At 43.2% G+C, this 15,374-nt stretch overlaps 1 protein-coding gene across 3 annotated transcripts in view; it reads left to right on the forward strand.

The window, feature by feature from the left end:
- Nucleotides 1-15,374, forward strand: part of RUBCN (rubicon autophagy regulator) — a 122,094-nt gene that overhangs the window by 48,461 nt on the left and 58,259 nt on the right. For all 3 annotated transcript variants that reach the window (XM_029615098.1, XM_029615100.1, XM_029615099.1), the window contains exons 3-5: nt 473-556; nt 2,580-2,739; nt 11,497-11,603. In XM_029615098.1, the coding sequence (XP_029470958.1) occupies nt 473-556; nt 2,580-2,739; nt 11,497-11,603 (351 nt within the window). The remainder of the gene's footprint in view (nt 1-472; nt 557-2,579; nt 2,740-11,496; nt 11,604-15,374) is intronic.

A 15,374-nucleotide genomic window follows, 5' to 3' on the forward strand; every position in this document is an offset into this window, starting at 1 on the left:
CGCTCTGTTATATAGCAGTGGCTAAAAAGCTTTTATTCTCTGCTTCCATCTGCTGGTAGGGATGCAAAACCCACTGGTCTGGACTGATCTGTGGTATTGCAGGAACGAAAATTTTAGCAGATAAGAACCAGTTTTCCTTTTTCTCGTTCATTCAAGCACCAACTCTTCCCATTTATTCTCTGTGACAGAACTCGGCTAGCTGATTCTGTTCTCCTCCGTCTTGGATCGTCATCACATGGCCCAGGCTGTGGTCGAGGAAAAGCCGTTCTTGTTTTTCTCATGTGTTTGTTTAGTGGTTTCCCTTTCACGCCGTTGAATACTTTTATGTGCTGGAGATGTTTTGGTTCGTGAAAGCCCCTGGGGCACAGAGCTGCAAGCTGCCCGCCCTGTGCATTCCTGTGCACCTTGCATAGTTATTCTCCGAAGAGCTTTCTCCGAGTGTTGAAGTCTTGCTGTTTTTGTTCCCGGGCAGGTGTACTGTAAGGAGCAGGATTATTGGCGCTTCGTGAAGGACATTCGGTGGATTAGCCCCCATGCGTCTCAGCACATGGAGAAGGTGAGTGTTCGCCAGAGAGAATCTATAGGAAGCTTTTAGTGGATGGGAAGAGGTTTAAAAGTGACCTAGGAGGGGGGGGGGCCAGCTGGACTGTAATTTGTATCAAATGACTCATTACAATGCAGTCACCTTAGGATGATCTTTGTATTTCTCATGAAATACAATTCATGTTCTGTTCTTTGCTCAGGCATTTGAGGGGGACCTAGAGTTTTAGGGGTGATGAGGTTGAGACTTGGCAGGTTGGAGTTTCTTTTTGGCAAATGGTGAGTAAGGCTCTTTACCGTTATGAGGGTTTGCTGTGGTCGTGTGTTTTTTTTGGGGGTTTTTTTGTATGAATTGCAGTTGGCATGTTTTTGGGGTTTTTTTTCCTCATATTCTATTTGTTTAGTATGGATTTTTCTGTTTTTGTTATTGGAAGCTGCTATGAGCATTGTTCTGTCTGGATTTGTAGCGGGCAGTAAATATTTGTTATTTATTGTTCCTTACCTTGAGCTGCTACAGGAAAGGTGAATCACAACGAGTTTATTTGATCTGAGGTGGGAGTCCTTGGGACCACCCCAGCCAGGATAATCGCAGTGAGATAATATGCATATGAGAGATTTGCTTGCACTGCCTCCCTTGTCTGCACATTTTATCTCCTGCATATTCATTATGGGATGAGAGCCCTTGGCTTGGTGGTTTGAGCAGTGGGCCGGGAATCAGGTATTAGATATTGCAGTCTGGGTTGGAAATATGGGCAGAAGAGAGAGCTGCAGTCTGAAATAGCGCATGCACAGGCAGTTCCTCGTATTGGGATGTTACAGATGAAGGCTTTGGTGTTAGCAGACTCAGAATGAGAGGAATCTTTCTGCTCAGCTGGCATACTTTTGGAGGGGAGGAGGCCAAGAAACTCCTTACAAGAAGGAAGGGGGGCCCCCTTTTGTATAATCTGATTTTGATTAACCCACTAACTTGCTGTGGTGCTGCCGGCCTGTCTTCATGACGTCATGCTATCGGGGTCTGGTCCATGTGGCGTGCTAAATCAGGATATGAGAGAGAGCAAAATGCTTTGGGCTGGCTGACTGATCTCTTGGTAAGATGATGTTAGCTAGTCGGCCCTCGCAGGGAACCGAAAATAACAGTGACTGTGGTTTCCATTTTCTCTGTTTTACCAGGAAATCCCCAGTAGAGAAAATCAGGTTTAGAGCAGGTGTCTGATGCATTTCCTGGCAAGGAAATGAAAACCCAGAGCCCCCCTCGTTCTTGAGTTATTAACGCATTTCCTGGGTCCAAACATACCCAGATAGGGGCTGGTAATAGAAGAGAGATGCTCTTTGCAGCTGATAGGAGGGGGGGTTTTCAACTTGTTGACAGTGTGGCCGGGTACTGGGCAGGAGGATGCCGTTACTGTTAACTTGCAAATGTGGCAGAGCAGCACCCCGGCCCTTCATTTGCAATCTTTTCTCTCTCTCCCCCTCTCTCTCTCCCCCCCTCTCTCTCTCCCTCCCTCCCCACAGTTTTCTTCCTGGCCCCCATCCTTTTGTCTCAGAACACTGCTGTGCTCTGTGTTAAGGTCCATGGAGCCCAGCTCTGGTGATTCTTGAGTGATTTTGTACTCGCTGGGGGTTTTTCCTCCTCCCTCACACCTTGTCGCCGCGAGGTGGAGACGGTGAGCAGCAGGCTCTGTGGTGCTGAAAGGACTCTTCCTTATTTTGCGTTAGCTGAGAGATGAAAACCAGCCCCACTGCTCACTTAAAAGCTGGGTAGGCTCGCTCTCTCTCTCTCTCCCCTGCTGGACTCTGTGGGAGCCTATCTTGAAGCTCCATGCACGGTGCGGCAAAGCCCATAGGCTGCTTGCTGCATGGAGTCTCAAAGGTTGGTCTCTGCCTTCAGTGGGGTTACGGGGAATCACCACGCAGCCACCCCTGGTCAATGACTGATTGATGGTTTAACAGGGCGGAGCTGAGGGGGTAACACACGAAGCACTTTTGTCTCGGGAGATGTGGCACTTGCTGACTTGGCCCTGCTTTCTGTGTTTTTGTAGTTTATCAGCTTGCGGGAGAGCGGTCAGCGGAGAGGCGACGGGGCGAGGGACCAGGACACAGCCAAGCTCTGGCTGCAGCACAGCCTGCAGTTCCACTGCCTGTCTGCTCAGCTGAGAGCCCTGCTGGGGAACCGGCACTACACCCGGAAATTCTACACAGGTAACCCCGAGGGAGGGGAAATGCGGCCCTGACTCTGCTGCTCGCCTGCTGAAGGACAGGAACACTTCAGCTGCGCGTTCAGACCTGGGTAGCCTATTTTCTGTCTGTGTGTGTTTTTATTTTTAATTCAGAGGCACATTTCATTCCCATCCAGCCTCCTGACTCTCCGGACTTCTCTACCTTATCTGAAAGCTTTATATTCTGTACAAATGCAACTTACAAAAATAAACTAGCTTTGAATGCTGTGCTTAGTAACATGGAAGGCAGGTTAAAGTGATGCTGTCAAGATTAGTAAAACAGGAGTTGAAAAATCCAAACATCTTTTGTGCAGTTATTTTTTTAACTTTATTTTAGGGGGAAAAAAAAAATAGGTAACTTAACTCTGCATGGGAAAACTGATCAGTGAAGTATAATCAGTTTAACACAAATTAAAAAATATAAGTTCCATTAACACAATCAGCTTATCTAGTTCTCAGCCCTAGAGGGAGGGAAGGCCTAGGATTAAAACAAAAATAACAGAGCAAGGAACAAGAAAAGCCCAACCAGGAATTCTGGGATCTGTTAAACTGCAGGAGCGCTGCCGATAGGGGTCTGGGAAGGGGCAGAGGGGACATGCCACCGACCGACTGTTGCCTTCCTTTTCCCCAGGATAGGACTAGGAAACATTTCATGGGGGAGCCCATGCAGATGCTGTTCACCTGCTGTGGTTTATTTTTTTTAACTCTTGTTTAGTTCTTCCCATGCATTTTTCATGGCTTCTTTGTAAATCTTTGTGTATAGAGTATTAGCATTTGTTTTGGTTCAGCAGTTTCTTCCTTCTTTAGACTGCCAGCTCAATTGGAAGGGGGGGGACTGGACCTTGAGCCTTCATTTGCAACTGACGGGAGTTTCTTTCCCATTTTTATAAGCCTCCCAGCTGACCACGGCTCCCTCCGGGACATAGGCATCCCCCCAGTCTGGCCACCAGGTGTGGTCCGTCCAAGGAGCTCCAGAAGCATCAGGTTTTTTCAGCTCTGACGTGCCGTGGCTAATGATAGCCGGTCTGCATTTTATGGCACACCTCACGCGCCCTAGTTCCCTGATCACTGCCCTTCCAGCAAGAACCTGTGGCACGAACAGCGTCTTTACAATGTTTACTGCAATTTAGTTCAAAACAGGAGGCCGGAAGTTTGTAGTGACATCAAGAGCAGGATATTTTCCCTCGTCAGTGCCCCTCTCCATGTCTATTGAGTAAACAAAGCTTCAGGGCGTGCCTGTGCATGTCTGCTGGGTCCTCAACACATCTGCACACGTTCAGACACTGCACATTGAGACTGGCCTGCAATGGTCAGCAAGCATCCCCTCAACGCATACCAAACCATTACAAAACGCCGCAGCTCGTATATTGACAAACTCTAGAAAAAGAGACCACATTACCCCCACACTTATCGAGCTCCACTGGCTCCCTATACCCTCCCGAATACTTTACAAAGCGCTCTCCCTCATCCATAAAAGTCTGTTAAATGATAACCTCAACTGGATCAACCCCCCCCCTCCTCCCCCGTACATCTAATAGACCTACTCGCCCAGCCCTACAAGGAACCCTCTGTAATCAATCTATCAAACTCTCCTCTACCATGAGCAGAGCATTTTCCCTAGCTGGCCCCACTATATGGAACTCCTTACCGCCTGAATTACGCATTGAGACCTCTACTCCTAAATTAAAAAAAAAAACTCAAAACCTGGCTGTTTCTTCAAGCTTACCCCCTTCCCCCCCTCCCACGCAGAAACATCACCAACAACAAGCGTGTAACAAGTCGAGTAACTGACCTTGTACCCCCTTTCTGAATAGGATTAAGAATGCTATAAATACGTTGTAGTTATTTTATTAGTTACTGTTACTGTATATACATATAATACCCCTATTTTAGTTACTTTGTCTTTAACAAATTATTTTCAACTGTTACTTGTAAGGGCCCTGCCCAAAGTTTTTTTTTTTGTTTGATGTAAACCGATACGATGTGTGAACGGCTATCGGTATAGAAGAGACGTTTAAATAAATAAATAAGCAGCATTAGATAGTTGGAAAGTTGTTCGTTTGTTTTTTTTTCAATATATCTTTATTAAGGAATACAATTCAAAACAAAACACCGTTCAAGTTTTGCAACACAAGTCCTCCTCCAGGTTTTTCCTGTTTATTCCCTTCAACACCAACCCTTTCTTCTCCTCTAGCCCAAAAATCCCTAGAATGTCCGCTTCTTCATTATAACTGGGAAAAGGCAAATGGAGTCTCTGATTTGAAGCAGGTGTACATTAAACCTTTGAGACATCTTGTTGGACCTTGAATCGCTTCACTCCTCAAGTGGAAAGGCTGTTTGCATACTGTTAGGCAGAGATTGGAAAAATATGATCCAAATTTCTTTAAAGTACAACTCCTTCCTATGGGAAAGCTTGCGATATCCACATTCCAACTGAAACCTCTCTGACATTAATGATCTCCACACTTTCACTGTAGGCAATGCCAGCTTTATCCAATGACATAAAATGCATTTTTTTTTGCAATTAGACTCTCCTTCCTGGAATCATTACCCAGTATACAGAAAGAATTGGATCATTTTACCGCATTGCTAAAGATATTACTTATCATTTTTCTTACCTTTTCCCAGAACCCCTTGATAACAGCACATTCCCACAAGCAATGAATCAGTGATGCTTGCGTGGTTCCACATTTTAAGTAAGCACTAGTCTCTATCAACCCTATTTTATGGGCCCGCTGGGGCAAAAAAGTACTACGATGGAATATTCTTAATTGCAGCTCCCTTAAACCACGTTATTGGATACTTTTTCCGCAGAGAAGCAGGCTGTATTAGCCATGACTTTGGGGGAACGTCCTCCAGTCCTCTAGATGGTGGAGCTTTCAGAGCTGTGCTCTGTGCCCATGTGGGAGTATCTCCCATCCTGCCTCAGTCTTGTTCTTTCCGCGCTGCTGGGTGCATGTGGAGCTCTTTCTCTCTTACTGTATTTTTGTTACTAATTTAGTTACCTTCATTCGCTGTTTGGAGGAAGATTCACAACTGATGGAGGAAGCTGGTTCTGTGCTGCTTGTGTCAGACCAGGTGTAGTTGAGTCCGCTCTGGGGCTCAGATGGGACTTCCCTCGAGAAAACCTCTTCGGCAAGGCCCTATGGTGAGCAGGGGACTCTGTTAAGTATCCCATGCCGGTTCAGAGTGGAGCATCGAGGAATGTCCATCCAATCGAAGTGCTTCCAGCCATCCGATGCGGCGAAGCGTTTTTCACCGAACCTGACATATTGGTGTGTTTCATCGATGCGATGCATCCAATACAGCGAGTCATTTGCGTCAAAGCATCAGAGTGACTGGTTGAAGCCGGGGCATTAGCTCATTCGGCAGTGGGTATCTTCCCATTTGCGTACCTCCCTTTACTGGTACAGAGGTGTTGTGACCTGATTGAGGTGCAGGGAAGAGCTGGCCGATGCATCGACATGCAGAGTTGATGCTGGAAGTACACTGACCTGTGGAGGCATTGCTCCAACAATGATCCGAGATTCTAGAGTCTTTGGATTCTACTAGCCCAACCAGCCACTATGATAGTGTCTTTCCTGTTTAGTACCCACTCTATCAGTATTCAACTTTTATATTTTAGGAATTGTAAAGAAACATTTTGTCAATTGAATGTGCAGATATTTCCTGACGTTGCTAAAGATACTCAAGAGAAGAAAATTTCTAATTATGAAACACAAAATCTTGCAAATGGGAGCCTCGTTTCAAATGAGGTTCCCTTGTAAATGTTGTATTACATATCAGAATGTTAAATATTGCTTTTTTCAACCATCTCAACTCAATTTATTGCGGATAGAAGTATTGATGAAGGTCATGGGGCAGTGACCCCTTAGAATGTTATGATGATCTCTAACTTTGAGTAAATGGTAACCCCAAGCAGTAGGACTGCCTAAATTTTCCTTTGTTGTTCAATATGTGATTTTGATAGCCTTGATATGTTTAAAGATACCCCGAATGGAGGACTTAGATAGATATGGCTTTGGTGATATATCTATATTTAATTAAATTGTGATTGTACTTTGCCTGTGCCATGCAATCTATGACATTTCAAGATGTTCTTGTTTGTCTAATTGATAAATTGATAGATTAAAAAAAAACCCCCAAAATCATCCAGCCCATCTGGGCCAGGTGTCTTCATGGATGGTAAAGATATATAATAGCTTCCCTAACTTCTCCCAACTCAATTGGGTGATTTAATTTCTGTAACTCCGCTTCAGACATCTTAGCACATCCTATCTCTGCAAGAAACTTATCTATTTGTTCATTAACAACATTTTCAGATGAGTACAAGTTTTGATGGTTTTCCAAGAACACTTTGGCAATATCTTCTGTGGAAGTGAAAATATTACCTTGCCCATTTTTAATTGATGGAATAAATTTGGGTTGCTCTTGGCTCCTTTGCTAAAAGCTGACCTGGTTTATTTCCAAATTGAAAAAGTTTGTATTTCATTTGGCGCATTGACACTCCAGCCCTGGAATGAAGTAGGCTATTAAGAGCCACTTGCACAGCTTTTGTATTCTGCTAGAAACCTCCCATCAGCGTCATTAACCAATTTTCTCCAGGTCAATTATGTCTGCATTTAGCTTTTTACGCTTATACTGGACATAGCTAATGATTTCCCCCTCCCCCCCCCCCCCCCCTTAATACAGATTTAGCTGTTTCCCAAAACAGTCCTAGCTGATCAAGATGCTGACCTTTAAATTCCAGAAAATCCTTCCATTTGTTCCTTAAAAACTTGGGGAACTCTGGATCATTAAGTCTGATGGCATCCTCCATTGACTAGATCCTGTAGGTTTATTTAGAACCATAGTGCCCAGAACTGGACAATGATCCGAGATAACCAGATCTTCTATGCTAACTTTGGAAAACAGAGGCAAGAGATGTTCAGAGATCAATAAGTAATCAATCCTTGTTTTGGTCTTGTGCGCCTTAGCAATAATGGTAAACTCCTTTTCTCTGGGGTGTAGTACTCTCCATAGGTCAAGCAACCCTAAACGATTGCATAAAAATTGAGTACCCTTGTGTTCACTCATCATATGCCTACTCATACTTGGGTGCCTATCCCAACCCAGATTTACTATGCAATTTGGACCCCCTCCAATTATTATGGGATGGTCCCCCTAGCTGTGATATCTGAGAGAAAAGATTCACAAAGAATGCATGTTCGTATTTGTTTGGAGCATAAACACGCTAAAATAGCCCGAAATTCCATAATAATTATAAACCTCCCTTTAGGGTCTGCCCACACTTTGTATCAGTTTGAAAGATCCTGCTTTATTAAGAATCGCTTCCCTACCACGTTTTGTAGATCCAGTAGCAGAATAAACTTATGCTACCCAACATTTCTTAAGCTTCACAGCTTCATTAGAAGTTAAATTTAGTTTCTTTAAGAAATATTATTTTGGACTGCAATTTATTTAAATGGCTCATCTCCTTTTCCCTTTTGTCTGGGATGCCCAATCCAGCCATTCCAGGTTACCATATTAAACATTCTTTCATATTAAGTGGAAATAAGCATATCTATCCTATTCGCCATCACCAAAATACTCTTCATATTTTTTGTCCCAACCTGCCAGAATATACTTTGCTGCCTTTTCTGGTTCATCCTATCATGGATAATTCCCTTTATGAGGACATTCTTGAATTGCCCCCATTTCTACACCCCCTTCCCAACCCCAAATCACTCAACACAGAACAATCTCCATTTAGGAGACATGAGGTCATAGTCCAACTCCCTTAAAATACAATCAGACACACCTAAACAAATGAATCCCTTTGGAAACAGAAATATCATCTAACTTACATTTATCCCCTCGCTTTAAAACCCACAGAAGGTTTCAATCAGAATTTAAAGCAAACAAACTCTGATGCTCAAACCCATCCTGTTTCATCCACCAGCACCTTCATGAAGGGCACTGCAATCACTCATAGGTATGGGTTCAAGTTGCAAAATTTTTGCCGGAGCCCTAGAAAAATTGTCCTCACCCTACTTAATTCTCCTCCTGGCAACTCCTTTACAAAGTTTGGAGCCGCTGTATTGAATACACGTGCCGCTTCTTGATACCAAACCCTTAATCGAGCTGGATACTGGAAAGCGAAGCGCACTTGCCTGCGCGCCAACTCTGTGCAAGCCAAGGAGAACTCCTTCCGCCAATTGGAAACTTGGCTTGAGAAATCCTGGAATGTCAAGATCTTCCGATTTTCAAAGTGCACCTCCCTTTTTTTTTTCCCGATTAACATTGCAATATTTGCATTTTCTGCGTGTAGTTGAGCAACTTTGCAATGACCACTCTAGGCTTCTGTTCCGCTGCGGTTTTTGGGCCCAAGCTCGACAAACTTTTTCCGTTGGAAAAAAAATCAATAGAACCAGGGGTCACGATTTAAAACTCCAGAGAGGAAGACTCATAACCAATGTCAGGAAGTATTTCTTCACGGAGAGGGTGGTGGATGCCTGGAACGCCCTTCTGGAGGAAGTGGTGAAGACCAAAACTGTGAAGGATTTCAAAGGGGGATAAACACTGTGTATCCATAAAGTCTTGATGTGAATGAAGAGAGAGAGGCATGGGGGTGACGGCTACTACCTGGTGAGTAAATACCCTTATTCAATAAACATTCTCACGGTTAATGCAACTCCAACATTGCTCTATGCTTCAACGACAAGAGGAAATGTGGGAAAAAGGATTTGCATTCACAAAAAAGCATGGGAGTAGCTTGCTTATTGCGGCAGTTACTACCCCAAACCAATTAGGCTTGTTACTTCACTTTGCATTTCCAGCACTGCTCTCTACATCAATGGCGGGAGTGGAAGAAAATTAGAACCAAAAAGTTACCAATAAGGGCCCTTAGCAGTCAGAGTAACAGATAAGTATGAAAGCTTGCTGGGCAGACTGGATGGGCCATTTGGTCATCTTCTGCCGTCATTTCTGTTTCTATAAGCTATGCACGCGCTCGATAGTTACACCTGCCATGTGGTCTGGGGTTAAGAGCTCAGATGTTAACCAGCGCTCCGGCATTTTCAATAACTCTTGATCGGGAATGCTTTCCGGGAACCCTACAAAACATAAGTTTCTCCTTTGTGAGCGTTTCACCAGCTCATCGAGTTTATCATCTCTAATTGCATCTCTTTTTCCAAACCTGCGACCACCTTCTCTAAGCTTACCAGATCATCTTCTAGCGCTATGATCCAGCCTTCCGCCATATCCATCCAATCCCCGATCTCTGACATTGAGGCTTGTACCTCTTATCTGCTCTGAAATACGATTCAGTCTGGGGTCCAATGTTGCTATCACTGCCACTGTTCTCTCTTCCTGTGTGTCCTTGGTGTGAACAGCTGGTGAATCTGCTCTTGCAGCATCCATTTTAGATTCAGGCGTCTTCAGCTTATCTTTCTGCTTTCGGATTGATTTTGTCGCCATTATGCCACTAGTCTTCTTGAAATCTTGCCGATAGTTTGCAGATTTTCGCCCCTTGCTGTCAGTTCCGATCAAGCAGGAGAAATGCAGAATTTGGAAGAGGAGCCCAAAACACAGCAGCAAGAATTCTGACAGGAAAAAGTAAAAGAGACCATATCACTAACACCCTCACTGAACTACACTGGTTACCCATTGAGCAGAGAATACAATACACTATGTACCATACATAAATAAATCCATGACTTAAAAAACAGATTGGCTAAACACTGCACTTTGAGTACACGTCCCCAATAGGAACCTGAGATCTGCAAACAAAGCACTACTAACTATTCCCTCAGTCAAAACAGCAAGGCTAACGCAAGTAAGAGAGAGAGCCCTATCCATTAGTAGGGCCCTCATTATGGAACACCATGCCGTTAGAAATCAGATTGCAAAAAGACATCAAACTATTCAGAAAAAGCCTAAAAACATGGCTATTTAAACAAGCATACCGCAAAGAGAATGGAGAATAGAATCCAGGGAACTGTAGAGAGCAATGAGTTTGTACACTAACAAAACACACCTAAGCAACACGACTTTGTTTTACTTTTAAGCAGTAACAGATAACATGTAGATTATATATATTGTTAAAAACTGTTCTAATAAATCTAAGCATATCTCTCATCTATCATCCTATAGTTATTATGAAACTTTGTACCGTAACGTACAGGCACCTGTCTAGTTGTTATAATAAACGCATTTAGCAACATTAATTTATGTGCCTCATTGTTAACAGTTGTGACGGCTCCCAGTTTAACGACGGTATAGAAAAGAATCTAAATAAATAAATCTAGACTCGCAGACGCTTTCTCAAGCCTACTACATGATGTGACCTCTTGAAAGTTGTTTGATTGATCTTTATCAGCAGTGTCTCCAGAAAGAGTTCTTGAGCATTGTGTTCCATTTTCTCTGCACTGTTTCCCTGTGTACATCAATAAACTGAGCAGTTTGGGCTGGAAATGGCAGAGCACTCATGCACAGGTCACCTGAAGGTCTGATTTTTTTATTTTTTTTTTTTTATTTTTTTAAACCATGATTGTTCATGGAAAGATACTTTAGTGCCTTGTGGAGTAGCTACTTCCAATCAGGACATTAACTCCCCCCACTAGGGATCACCTCGAGCAGAGTTATCTCCTGTTATGGAAGAAAGTGGATGGTTTTGTTATCCATCCAATGCAGTGTGGAAAGATTTCAGTTTGCCTCCTGTTCGTGACGCTGACGGCTGTCTTGCTTCTTTGGTTCTCAGATGCTGCCTTCCTGCTCAGCGATGACCACGTCAGGGCCATGTTTCAGTGTCTGGAGGCGGTGGAGCAGAACAATCCCAGACTTTTGGCTCAGATTGACACATCTGTGGTGAGGAATGGCTCTGCCTTCATCAGTTGGTAAAATGAAGTTACACTTCTAACGGCAGTGGAAATCAATTCCTATAATAGGACTTTCTGACACCCCGTTGGTGCAGAGCCTGTGAATATATTGTAGGTTAAGAGTTTGCAATGGTCTAATGCAGTAGCCCTCAGCCAGTCTGATTTTTTCAGGATATCTATAATGAATACGCATGAGATATTTGCGTGCACTGCCTTCACTGTATACAGCTTTCTCTCATGCATATTCATTGTGGATATCCTGAAAACCATACTGGTTGGGGGAACCGCATGGACCAGATTTAGCACTGCTGATCTGAGAGAGGTGCTTAGAAAAATTTTGGCCCCTTCAGGAAGAGTTGACTAATGCCAGGGTAGTATATATTTTCCCCTGCTGACTGGTGCAGATTGCTCTCTGCTTGCTGGCAGCCTCACACAAACAGCCAGCTCCGACCTTCCTTCCATCTCTAATAGAAGCCCAGACCCGGACCAAATAGCAGATAGGTCCCTCTTGAAATGAAAATGACCTTTTCATAGGTATGAACCTCTCCCCTTTCCTCACACTGCTAGCAGTTACCGTAAGTTGGGGTGAGTGAAAGTGCACACCGGGATTTCATTCTAAAAATTAGCTAGCAGGCCACAGGCAGTTTCAAAATTGCTCCCAAAATGTCTTTTTAATCCTTTCCAGTGTAACAAATATTAGAAAGAATTGTATATAAAGGCATCAATGTCTGTCTTGTCTGTAGGCACGATAACTCTCCAAAGAAGGGATTGAAATTCACCAAATTTGGCACGCAGGAAGAAAATGTGAATATCTCTGAGTTTGAAACCCAGAAACATTAGATCAGTATTTTCAGAGAAACAAGCCTCCAGAGAAAATGGGGAAACTGCTAAAATGCTGAGGAGTGCTCCATTCCCCCTCCCCCACCCCCTACCCACGCTGCACTTTGCTGCAGGGAAAATAATTGGAGCGGCAAAGGATGATACAAAAGACGTTCCTTACATGTAGGCAGGGGCCTCTTTTCCCCTCAACATGCCCACAGCCACCCACAGAGATGGGCAAAATAAATGGTGCAGCTTCTCAATTCACATCCCCCCTCCTCCCCCCCCCCCCCCATATGCACACTTGCCTCAGTTGCACTCCCCACCTATACACAGCCATTCACCCAAAAAACACCCACATTCCACAACTCCTCTCACACTCACACAACCCTGCCGCATTTTTATTTATTTGTTGGGTTTTATATACCGTCATTCGGTGTAGCCATCATAACGGTTTAACATATTTTAAATAAACGTAAAAAAAAAAACCTAATAAAGATAAAATACAATAAGATTCAAAATAAAAATTGAGGTGCAAGTTACATATTAAAAGGCAAATATCAAAAAGCAATAAGTACTAAGAGAAATAAATATTAAAAAAAGGTCTTGCAGTGTAAGAGTAGGAGGGAGGGGGGATGTGTAAGGGTTATTGTGAGTCTAGATAGGCCTTGGTAAACGGCCAGGTTTTTAACTCCTTAAATGTTTTTAAGCTCAGCTGTAATCGTGATTCAGTGGGGAGTGCGTCCCAAAGTTTAGGGCTGGCGAGTGAAATTGCATGTTCTCGGACTGATGTGAGTTGTGCAGAGTGTACTGAAGGGATAGTTACGAGGCCTTTGTTGGCTGAGCATAAGGTTTGCTGCGGAACATGAAGTTTGATTGCTGCGTTTAGCCAGTCTGCTCCTCATATAGTATTTTGTGTAAAATGGTAAATATCTTGTATTCAATTCGGGATTTTATTGGAAGCCAGTGTAGAGATGTTAGGATTGGGGTTATGTGTTCGTATTTTTTGGTGCTTGTTAAAATTCTGGCTGCTGTGTTCTGTAGGATTTGAAGGGGACGAATAATAGAAAGCGAATTACAAAAATCTAGATTAGAGAAAAGGAGCAATTGTAAAACAGTTCAGAAATCATCCGGGGTTAGAAATGGTTTTAATGGTCTCAGTGTTAGTAATTTATGATATCCTTCCTTTATTTTAGTTGTAATGTGTATTTTGAAAGCGAGTTCATTATCTATGATAACTCCTAAATTGCGTGCTTGGGTTACAGGGGAAATTACTGACTTTTGGTTCTCAAGTTTTAGAGACGGAGGAGGTGTTGTGCTGGTTTTTCTTTCAAGTATTATTTCTGTTTTTTCAATGTTGATTATGACTTTCATATGGGTTAGTAATTGTTTAATTATGGAAAGATACATGGCTGGTTTCTTATATGTTGCGTCTTAATGTGTTTTGAATTGGAATTAGTATTTGAATGACATCCGCGTAAAGATAGTGGGTCAGGCAGAGGCCTGCAAGTAGGTGGCAAATCGGAAGTAAGTAGATGTTAGAGTAGCGGATGAGGCTGAGCCTTGAGGAGCTCCAGTTTTTAGATGGATTTTGTCAGAGAGCATTATAAATTTTTACTTGATAATTCCTATTTGATAAGTAAGATGAAAACCATTGAAGTGTTTTTTTTTTCGGTTAACCCTATTTCTGTAAGACAATCGAGAAGGATCGTGTGGTTTACAGTGTCGAAGGCTGCTGATAGATCTAGGAGGATTAGCAGGTAGCTTTGACCGTTGTCAAAACCTCTAAGCACTGTGTCATTCAAGGAAAGGAGAAGCGTTTCTGTGCTGAGGTGTTCCCTGAAACCGAACTGTGCAGGGAATAAAACGTTGTTCTTTTCTAAGAGTTCAGTGAGTTGGGTATGCACCACCTTTTCGATGATTTTAGCAAGGAACAGCAAATTAGATATGGGACGATAATTAGAAAGGATCTCCGGGTCGAGATTATTTGTTTTTTTATGATGGGTTTGATTACTGCTGATTTTAAGCTGTCAAGGTAGTTTCCTTCCGCGAGGGGCAAGTTGATAATTGCGGTAACAGTCTTAGTTATTGTGGTTTCTATGGCTTTGATCGTAGGTATGGGAATGCTGTCCAGGGGGTGATTAGCAGGGTTCATCTTGTTAATGATTGCCTGAATTTCGAGTGAAGAGGTTGCATCAAAGTTGGTCCAGCTTGGTATTTCCTTTTTTTTCCATCTTGATACTTTGTGTACTATCAGTAAGGCTGTTGGTGATTAAGTTATTAACTTTCTCTTTGAAAAATTCGCAATCTCGTTGTGTCTGTTTTCAGGTAGTGGCACTTTTTATGGTCGTTTGGGATTTTAGTGGGGTTCTGTACAATTGAGAATAGCAAACTGGGGTTATGTTGGTACTTACTAATTCCCAGAAGGCACAGGGGTAGCCTGCCCGGAGCAGCAGTTATTACTCTTGACAGGGTAATGTGCATGGAGAGACAGTTATTACCCTTAACAGAAGGCATGAGGATAATTTGAATGAAGTGGCAGTTATTACCATGAACAACTTGCTGGACAGACTGGATGGCCCATTTATTCTTTATCTGCCATCATTGCTATCTTACTATTGCTCCCTCTCCCACAGAATAACCCCATACTCAGAAACCTTCCCAAACATGCTTAGCTGACACCTACATCCCCAAACACAAACTGCCTCACAACCACATCTGCTACTTAGAAATAAACGTCCAAAAAAAGAGACACAGCACGCATCCCTTCCCCCCTATAACCCTGCGTCCCTTGTACAAATCTCTGTGGGGAAGTGTTCTGGAAGCCACGCCTCTGCATCCTTTCCCTACGTGTTCAGTGAAGTAATTGGCCTGCTGTAAAGCTCTTCACGTGGATGGGAATTGAGCAAGGTGCATTGTGGGTATGCTTGCTGAGGTCCCA

Source organism: Rhinatrema bivittatum, chromosome 9 (assembly GCF_901001135.1).
Source record: "Rhinatrema bivittatum chromosome 9, aRhiBiv1.1, whole genome shotgun sequence".
In the NCBI taxonomy this organism is placed as follows: Eukaryota; Metazoa; Chordata; class Amphibia; order Gymnophiona; family Rhinatrematidae; genus Rhinatrema; species Rhinatrema bivittatum.